General features: G+C 36.5%; 1 protein-coding gene across 1 annotated transcript in view; it reads right to left on the bottom strand.

Annotated features, from left to right (window-relative positions):
* The window catches only part of SUSD1 (sushi domain containing 1), a gene marked incomplete at its 5' end in the record, with an annotated part of 44,210 nt that overhangs the window by 5,567 nt on the left and 28,155 nt on the right, over nucleotides 1–10,488 (bottom strand). Inside the window, 3 exons of the mRNA XM_035890800.1 lie at nucleotides 1,604–1,643; nucleotides 5,976–6,231; nucleotides 7,323–7,416. Of these exons, the coding sequence (XP_035746693.1) occupies nucleotides 1,604–1,643; nucleotides 5,976–6,231; nucleotides 7,323–7,416 (390 nt within the window). The remainder of the gene's footprint in view (nucleotides 1–1,603; nucleotides 1,644–5,975; nucleotides 6,232–7,322; nucleotides 7,417–10,488) is intronic.

Genomic DNA, 10,488 nt, shown 5'->3' with positions numbered 1-10,488 from the left:
TAGAATATGGCTGGGGAAAACCCCTCAAGGTTTGTTTTACCTACCTGTGACAGAAGGAAGCATGCTTTTAACAGCTTTCTACCACTTTTTATGACGATTTATCATACAATGTGTAGCTTTGTCTAGACAGCATCTGAAACAGGACCATTTGGCTTAGATTTAATTTACAGATTTGCCTTCCACACAAGCTGAATCAAGAAATCCTCCTCAAAGGATTCAGTGAGCCAAAAATACTCTCAGCCTCTCCAGCTGCAGAAAGTACATTAGGCCAAGAACACCATTTGGCTAGAAGTCCATTCAATATAAAGGCAAATGGATTTACAACAGGAAGCCAAAGGCCTGACCTGTCTATTCCCATCTTCCAATGCCCATTCTTTTTATCCCAAACCCAAAATCAACCTATATGTAAGACAGCTTCTGATCATGCTCTATAAACTGATACATGACAAATTCAGAAGAGGACAGTTTTCTGTCTTCCCTGGCTTATTTTACAGCTCTTGCCTATACAGTTCTAGAAATAGAGCCCTCAAACCTAGGAAATCCTTGACCTTATCTGAGTCTCCACAACCAAAAACTGCCTAAATTATATTCTAAGTGTGATGGTAAATGAACTAGGTCATGAGAGTAATCAACAAAAGGAAACCTAGAAATAAACACAGTTGCCACCAGAAAACTAGTAAGAGCAAGAGTCAGATGTGGCTCTTGTGAACAGCAGAGGCGATGCACCTCAAGCACTCTGTGCACCACCTGATTTATTATCATTCCAAAGTAGCATCTCAGTCTCCAGAGTCACTGCACTTCCTAACTCCAATTCATGAGTCTTTCAACTCAAAAACAAAATTTGGTTTGTAGGGGGCTCCAGTGGTGCCACTTTCCTTGTAAGGAGAGACAAATGTTTGGTTTTTGTTGAAACATGATGAAATCTGAGAAGAGAGTACTTTCTACTATGGAGAAAAGGAGGGAAACTTGATCTCTAGTGGATTCCAAACTCCTCTGAGGTAAACTCATTCTCTGGAAACATTTTATAGTCAGAAAGAAAAACAAAGATAAAACTATGCTGACAAATTCACTGGCTTTTAAAGTTATGTCATTATACTTTTAAGAAACTGTACTTACAAGTACAAAAATCAGCCTTATTTTTCTTTTTTTGCATGGTGTCTTTTATTTTCCTAAGTTCATAAAAGGACTTAATTCTCCAAGGACCACCTGAGCATACCAAAATAAATAATGTGGCTTCTAAAAGCTAGAATTTTTTTTTTTTTAAATCTTTAAGCCAATACAGAACTATCTTAAAACAGGCTTCTAAAATTTCACATTTTCTGTGCTTCAAGTCTTTGTGCACAAAATTGCTGTGAAGATTTGGATGTGATGCATAGAAAGAGTAATGCTGAAAACCAGAGAATCCATTTTAGAATTGATTACTGAATCCATTAGAATGGAATAATGAAGTGCAAGGCAAATTTTCTGCCTCTAACCCTTCCTATCCTCAAGGTCAACAGACCATTAATGGCAAATGAAGAAAGAGCCACAGCAATTATTAGTTTACTCTGTCAAGCAAAGCCACGACCACTTCTGTTTTCCACTGAAGGAAAAATTGACTTACTTTTAATTTGTGCCCAAACAGCACAGGACTGCGTTCTCACCTGAAAATGAAAACATAAAAATCACTGTTTCTCATGAAAGAAATTTATTATCAGTAACACCCCCTGCAAGAGCAGCCATACAAAACATACTGTATATTATTAATATTGGGAATGGAGTTTATTATTCCCCTGGTAGCAGCCTCCAGCTTGTCTGAAAAGATTATAAACTATAAAGATAAGATTAGAGATAGAGCTTTGATGAAAGGCTGGGTCTAGTCTTCTAGACCATCATTCTTCCTTTCTACAGCCTAGGCACACAGGTAATATGGAAGAATCTCTGAAGCTGCTTGGATAAGGATTCATAATTTATGAAGTTCTAACATAAGGCTGAATATGCTGTATTAACTCCATCCTTCTGTAGAATATATATGTTAAAATATGGTACTTAGTGGGATGCTTTTCAAATAATAGATGCAGGGCTTTTTTTTTCAGTTACAACAACTTGCTTGGTAATATTTAGCAATTTTTTATAGAATACTTACAGTAGGTAATGTTCACAGTAATTGAATAAATGTTTATCAGGGGTCTGCTTCTGCAGACTTGTTTAACAAGTCTGGGTTTTTTACAGTAAGCTTTGGTCCCTGTAGAGCTTTTTTCCCCGAGCTCTTCACACTCATATATACACAAGAAGTTCTAAGTTCTATTGTCTACTGTATAATTACTCTGAAGTCTATCTTTGTAGTGCTTCTATAAGTACTTTCCTGCTAAATGACTTTCAAAGACTTTCACAGAATACATAAACATATTTTTCATGTTTTGGCAAAACGTGTATTATGTTGCTCTGGATAACGATGTTTCTATGAAATTGAAGGCTACATTTTGAAGCATTCGCACAGATGGACAAAGGCACATTTGTATGCTTAATCTTACTTTTGTGTGCCTGCATGCTGAACTGTGGAATCTCAATGTCTGATAAACTCATTGTTTATAAGGAATTTTCTGGTTATTTAAGAAGAGACAACACTGACAAAGAGAATCTTCTTAGGAAAGGGAGAATAAAGAACAAGGATGGATTTAAAAGTTCAACCAAATGCCAGATTCTGGAGGCTCTGGTCCAAGTGCCATCATCTTGAGATAGCTACCTCCATGACATACTCCAGTTTGCAGGAATTCAATCATCTCCCGCATATCAGAGAAGTTACAGAGCTCCCAAGAATCTCAGCAGTAACTTTATACTAAATCAAATTATAAACGCCTTGATAAATTAGCACCTTTTTGGAAATTTATCAATGAAATTACTGCTCCGAATACTTGAGTATCTATGGATCTCAAAGTCCATATTTCAACCTGGATACTCACAAGTACCTAAACTACAGATAGAAACCCCTTACACAGAAAACATTTTGCCATGCATATACACTTTTCTCAGATAATTTTTTATTAGGCTAATTTTAGCAGACTTTTCTCACAGTAGGGGTTCATTTTGATTCCAAGTTTCAAAAAATCTCATAGCTTTCTTCCTGAAAAGACTGCATGTCATCTTCACCTTCCACAGTCCTGCTCTTACTTCTGTTAGATGCACAAACTGTTTGATTCAAAAAAGCTGATGCTGACACTGAACAAAAGCAATGCTGAAGAAATTAAACTCAAATAAGTTTAAATTCCAAACACCTTTTTTAGTTCTTGCCCTTCATCATGAGCCTTGGCTCTCTGCACAGCATGGAATCCATAAAGTAATCACTGGAGATTAAAATAGGTACCAGATGGGTTTGAGTTATTTAATTAGCAGTATTCCTCATGAAGGACACTTCCAAGGGTGGACAATTTGTTCCACTTACTAAGTAAGGTTTTCATGATAATGACAGTAAATTTGTGTTTGTTCCCAAATCCTCCCTTAGTCTCCATCATCCAATTGCCAAATTCTTCAATATGAAAAATGGTAATTTCCATTATCTCTGACTTCCTAATTGCTTTCCTTGTACATCCCCAATGACCTCCTCAGATTATCTGACCAGCCTTTTAACATATCTGAATGTCCTGCACAAAAAAAATAAGTGTTTTAAATCCTCCACCTTGAAAAATAAACAGAAAGTACAAAATGCACAGCAGACACCTTTCTCAGGACCTCTAACTCTGAGCAAGGGATAAACGAACGTGGACTCAATAAAACAGAACAGCTTACTCATCTTAAGTATGGCCACAAAATTTCACCTGTACCGATTCTTCCACTCTTGCCACAAAGAAAATATGTCAGGTTTATTGAGGAATAATGGCAATAAAAAGTCACAACCAAGCAATGATTTTGCAGTATGTGTGGTACAAATTGCACCATTCTCAGCATAAAGGGGTCTGGAACCAGAAGGGACTCTGAAGGATGCCAGAATATAGAAGTACAATAATGAGAACATTAGTTGGGAGTCTATGACACGTATTTCTTAATGCATCTGTCTTCAAACGGAAAAGTGTACATAAGTAAAATACACCACAGAAATTATGATTTCACATATATTAATAATTAAGGTCTGATTAAAGAGCAGATTTTTTAAAAAGCAGACTTTTAAATATTAACTCCAAATATTAATTTTAAATACTAAGTCCAAATTCAGTTACTTAAGTAATCAGATTTTCATAAATTCTCAAACCCCAACAAGCCTCAATGTGTAATTCTGCATTTTTTTAACTTTTAACTTTTTACAAGGGCGTGAGAATTGAAGATAAACCAGTACTTTTGAGCTACATGTCTAAGTTCCATTTCAAAGAAGCAGAGGTACAAACGAAAGCTCTTTGGTATCTGCACTCCCAATAATCATTTACAGATGTTGTATGTAACTTTGTGTACTTCATCAAGTAACAAAAGCCATACAGGAAGGAGAATATTACGGAGCTAAATGGAAGGAAGTGAAGAGTGACTTCTACAAATAACAGTAATAATATTCCATTAAATCAGTGACCTAGAAAATACACCTGGCAATGCTAGAGATGGAACATCAGGAGATAATCTATACAAAAGAGAAAGAATAATGTAACTTAGAAGCAGTTTAAGAAGCAGCTGGCAGAGATACACAAACCATCTGCACTGTTCTGTGCAAGAAAAGCCTCAACACAAGTAACAATAGAAAGTGTTTTTGACTCATTAACAATCCTGCTCCACAGAGTAAGTTTTTCTTAAAAATACCGTTTGTTCTCCAAATTCCAGGATCTTTTGGGCTAACTTATCATTATTTATGATCTGAATGACTTCAAATGTTGTTTCCCCACTTACTCCCTCACACAATTAAAAATTTTTGACAAAACCCAGATTTGTATCAGGACCAGAAACCACTTTATCTGTGCTATAAAAACTTCTTAGACTATTGTTAAGGTAAATGCCACACAAAACATACGCTGCACAGATTAGTAAACACCAGTAACAGCTATTGTATGTACTTGCTTTATTTCACTCGCTTTAGAATGAGGCATTTACATCTCCAAACAGAAGCTTTTCTAACTTACTGAAATTTGGGTGTAGGCTTTCAAAATTGTAGAGAATTATTTGTAAGAGACTCACAGATCAGTTTTTGCATACCTCCTTGCTTCATGCTGTATACACAAAGCCCTAAAACTATTTTAATTTTTTGGGGTGGCAGGGTGAGACACTGTTCAGGTGGTTTTTTTCTTTAGTAGGGCTTGCTTTGTTTTGTTTTCATGTTTGACACTAGGGATATGAAAAGTGTATCATATCCCGTATGAGGAAAAACTTCCTACTGCTGAGACTTATATTATGAAAAAAGACAAGCTGTTGACCCCTGAGATAGATAACCACTGGAAAACTAGTGGTAGGCATCATGGCAGGCAAGACACTAGAGCACGAAACAGCTGAGATGTATATTTTAGAATCTTTTTGTTTCTAGCTGAAATACATATTTACTTTTAAATGACAAAAAACTAATGCTAGTAATACACTTTTTTCCACAAGGCCAATTTTCCAAAGGAGCTGGAGTTAACATTCACTGCTATGTGGAAGGTAGCACACTTGATAAAATATTCCCTTGTCATTCCCTAGCATTTTTCATTGCTAAGGAGTAATTTTCAGATTCTCTTACTAATCTCATTCAACAAATTCTGGCCCAATAAAGACACCCTCAATAACTGAGGGCAGCGATGGCCCTTAACCTGTAGTTTTTTCCTTTGTTTGCCTTCTGGCATCCATAGTTACTCCAACATTACAATGACATAAATATCTGTAAGGAATTATAAGTTATTTAAAGAGCCTCAGATTTAATCTAATTCTGTCAACTAAGAAATCCTTGCAACATCATAAAAAATTTAACACAAAGCTACAATTTCCCTCTTTTTCCCCAGCAATATTTCATTCAACAGACTCAAAGAAAAGTGTTTTAAGACATCCATTACCTTATTCCACTCACTTATTATTCTCAAAAAAACACAATACTCTTCTCCCAGCTTTAAAGGAGCATTATAAAACTTCCCGTAGTAATGTCTGTCTCCAAGAGCAATTGACATGTTGTCAGCAACATCCTTCGCCCGAAATTCAGCTGCCACATATCCTTTAACATCAGTGGTGTTACTAAAGAAAGTTGCAGCAGCAAAGGAGTCACAAATAAAAGTGCTTTTCAAACCCAGAGGAAGCACAATCACTTGATAAAGACTAGAGTGAAACAAAAAAAGTAAACATTAGCCCTCACTCCAATATACTAAGCGTCACACATTCATTAATTCACATTATCTTATCTATTTGTAGCCTCTTAACTGCTTTTTATTATCAATATCCAATACAAATGCTTCTTATACTAAAATACTTCTCTGTGTGTGTGTTCCACTGTGTTTTGAACCAAAAGCACTGCATGCACAGCTTAGAGCTGGTTCTCCTCATAACATGCACATTAACTTTACATGTGTATTCCTGTTCAGAAGAGCAACAAACTGAGTCATTGCAGGCTATCTCTTGCTCCTCTCTAACACATAGGTTCCCCTATGAAACAGTATGTCATTGGCCTCTAGAAATGACTCGTAATTTCCCAGAAACAAGACTATTTTTTAAACTACTGTTTAAAAGAAGGAGAGGACAAATACCATCTGTAAAAAAATTGATCGAACCTGTCTTCAGACCTCTCAAAACAATGTTTAGTCTATGGTATCCAAGCATAGGAAGACTAATATTTAGGGCTGTTATACTAGTAATTTCCTGAAACATTGTTAGCTTTCAAGTATTTTCTGCTTTAGTGTAATGTTGAGTTACAATTACCTTTTCCTTCCATCACAAACAGCATTTAGTAAGATGTAAATCCTTTTTCTTTAGAAATATATTTTGCTAATAATAGACTAATATGAAAACACTACTTCAGAATATGCATAAATACAGACATTGTTCACCATTTCCTCTGGCTCCTAGAAAAAAAAAATGCACTGGCTGCATGAGTTTATCGGAAAAGAAAAATCACACAGGTAGAGCTGTGCTTGGATCCATCAATAAAAATATACTGTGACTTCACTATAGCTAAAGGGGAAAAAAAAAAAACCAAAACAAAACAAAACCAACAGTGAAAACTCAGAATTATCAAAACCAGAATTTCATTCCAGAAAGCAGGGAAGAGTCTGAAGCCAAATATGGAACTTACAGCTTAAGTTTTCTCCCATTGCTAACAAAAATAATCTAACCCCTACAAAAAGTTTCAATATGTAAGTAACATAAATCCACAGAATGTTTTTTGAAAGGGTGAAGAGTGCACAGAGACAAACCTGATCGGTCCATTTCGATCTTCTGCTTTCCGGAGTCTGAGCAAGGGTGCAGAACCTTTTACTGCAACAAATTCTACATCTGGGAAAGGGGGTTCTAAAAAGTAAACAAATAGCAGTGCTTCAGAGAGGTTTTAGAAATATTAGAGGCATGAAGGTTCCTAGCTACTTTTTCCCCCAAAACTTTCTTTTTTAACTGAGCCTCAAACCCCTGACAGCTAAAGTCCGCAGGCAACATAGTCTGGTCAAGAAAAACACAGAGCAAATACCTGCATGATGGCATGGCAGCCCCAACTCAAACCCCTGTATTGAAGTACATGTGCTAGCTGGGAAAAATGAAGATGCCCAAAAATGATGGTAGACTACAGAGAAATGAGACAGGAAAGATTTCCTGGAAGAAGCAGTATTATTTATTAGACTAACCAGAATGGTCAAGAAGAAAGAGATGAAACTCAAGGCACACAGCCCACTACAAGAAATAAAATGGTGTGAGTAAAGGAGAACCTATTAGTGCCAAAAGCACTTTCAGGAAGGCAGTTTCCTTAGTTACTGCTCACAATCAGCTAGCAATATCCAGCCCCTTCAATTGAATTTCAATATGGGTACAGAACTTGTAATTTGGTTTAGTGGGAATTTGCATCAAGGCCAAAACTGAACAAACACTTTTGCCTCTAGTTTCAATGGCAATGACGACAGCTGCATGCTGACAGAGACTGGTGCTATGACAATGGTAATGAAATCACCACAATCAGCCTGGAAGCAAAAGTGAAAAGAGGTTCAGTGTGCACAACCGAGGGGGCAGAGTATGGAGCATGGATACTATCTACTCCCGAAGTCCAAAAGAACTAGCACAGATATTTACAGGTATGGGTAGGCTGTTTGAAAACTGGTCTATCAAGCTGCTGATGTGGTATCTGACTAAATATAGCTGACAAATGTAGGTGCTTATATACAGAAAACCAAGGCTTCAGAGCACCGTTAGAAAGAATAATCAATGCCATGGAGATAAACAAAAGAAACCTAATGCAGATTTGCCAAAGTTAAGTCACATCAGGCAAAATCTTGCTGAGATGCATGGATTTTTCAAACAGCGGGAATACAGATAGCTGCACTTTTTTTTTAGAAAGGCTTGGTAGAAAAGCTGTGAAGTGGGTAAGTAACTGCTAAACAAGGAGCTAGCAAAATACAGCATGTTGGAAGCAGAAGTACTGGGGTGCAGGAAGGCTATTAGAGGAGCTTCTCCAAGACTAAACTAAGTCTGGCAATTTAACAATCATGTTGCAAAAATCCAGGTGCGTACAGATGAATTTTCCTGCTCAAACAATGTTAGACAGCATAAACCGAAAGTAGTACGGAGACATGACGCAAGAAGAACTGAATCACTTTTACAGTTGTTACTTTGCAGAAATGGGATGAAATTCACCATTATGAAGTACAGGGTGATACACCTGGGGCTACTAGTAAGAGTTTTTTGCTATATATTCTAAGTTCCTTTGAGTAGTAGGAGGAGCGTAAGTACATCTTAGAATGAGTGTTAGCCACCAAAATGATAACAGGAAAAAAACAGGAAAAGGCTGCTCTAAAATGCTTAAGAGATTTCTGTAACAATAGAATAGTACCACCAGAGGTACAGAAGGCCCAGGTGTGACCATTTCACAGTGTCTGAAGTTCCAATCATCAGTCCAACAGAATTATGTGAAACCAGTGTAGAGGATGGACTAAAAGAAAGATCCAAATAAAGGAGAAATTATCTTATATGAGGGGACAAAAGCCTATGAAAAGGAAATTTGAAAGTCTACATGATCTCTGCTTTAAACAGATGAAACATGGGAAACGAACAACCCACAGTATGCCCAAAATAAAGCCAGTAGGCCATAAAAGCATCCCTGGCATGAAAAACTAGCCAAATTAATTGCTCTGGTAGTTCCCTTTGCCCTGTCCTCTTCAAAACCAGGCTATGGTTGAACTACCAGTGAAGAAACCAGCTATGACCATTTAGGATTGAAATGAGAATAAGATTTGTATCTATCAAAGCCTTAATGTTCTACAGCGGCTTCCCTCTAGCAGAGACAGAGCAGAAAACCCTTTCAGACAGTTTTCTGAGTTAATGAAGTGTATTGCATGGCTGCCTGCAAGAACAGGAAATAGTCTTTACTTCAGAGGGTCTTTTCAATGCTTCTGCAACTGCAGATACTGTAAACTGTATAGACACTATTTCTAACTGAACAAAGTAAATGAACAAATAATATAAGACCTTTATGTCCTCTGTACCTTGCAAACCTAAGCAAACAGAACCTAAGAACTGCAAACCCTCCCTTAACTTCAGTGGTTCCCCAGTGCAGACATTGCTAATGGACAGAGTGACAGGAAAATTTATCTGTCAGGGTAGATTCACCTGCTACATTTCTCCTATCTACCTTTCCTTTGGCATCCAATAATGTCTCCACCAGGAGACACTATTATTAATTTCTCTTGAGAATTTTCCAATTTCCAATAAAAACTTAGGAATTTCTTCTTTAATGCCAACCAGAACATGCATTGCATGCAACAGTTCTGCATCTTTTTTCCACATAAGCAGTGCAAGGAGGAACAAGGGACAAAAAGACTGCTGACTAAGTTTGTAACAACTACACTTTTTTTTATTTTCTGTAATTTGACAGGAAAAATGCAAAACAGGAAATAAATAGCCATCCAGCACTGAGAGCCTTAGTAAGTGGGCAAAAGAGAGCAAAACTTGAAAAAACACCCAGTACTTTTAAAGCTTGGAGTCTTTTGCCATTTTTAGTTGCTGGTAAGAAATACTAACTACTGCAAACATCAAGCTCACTGAAGACAGTCTGCCTGTTTTAATAATAAAAATTAACAACTTGCAACAATGCAAATATTATTATTATTATTATTATTATTGTTGTTGTTGTTGTTGTTGTTGTTGCTAATAATAATAATAATAATAATAATAAATTATAATAAATGGAAGTATTTCGGTTTTGCTTAGGTGACCAGAAAGGAAACTCTGACAGAGTTATTCCATATCCAGTATTCAACCACTACAAACTTTTAATAAAAGAAGAACGTTTCCAGAAATTTAACATGTAAAAAAAAAAAAAAAAAAAATCTGCTGTGAGGTCATTGTAATCTACAGATTTAAAAATCCACATGGAAAAAATAC

The sequence above is a fragment of the Egretta garzetta genome, unplaced genomic scaffold (genome assembly GCF_000687185.1).
Source record: "Egretta garzetta isolate BGI_Z169 unplaced genomic scaffold, ASM68718v1 scaffold22, whole genome shotgun sequence".
NCBI lineage: Eukaryota > Metazoa > Chordata > Aves > Pelecaniformes > Ardeidae > Egretta > Egretta garzetta.
Note: the sequence above shows the minus strand (reverse complement) of the source record. Positions and strands in the feature narration are given on the sequence as shown.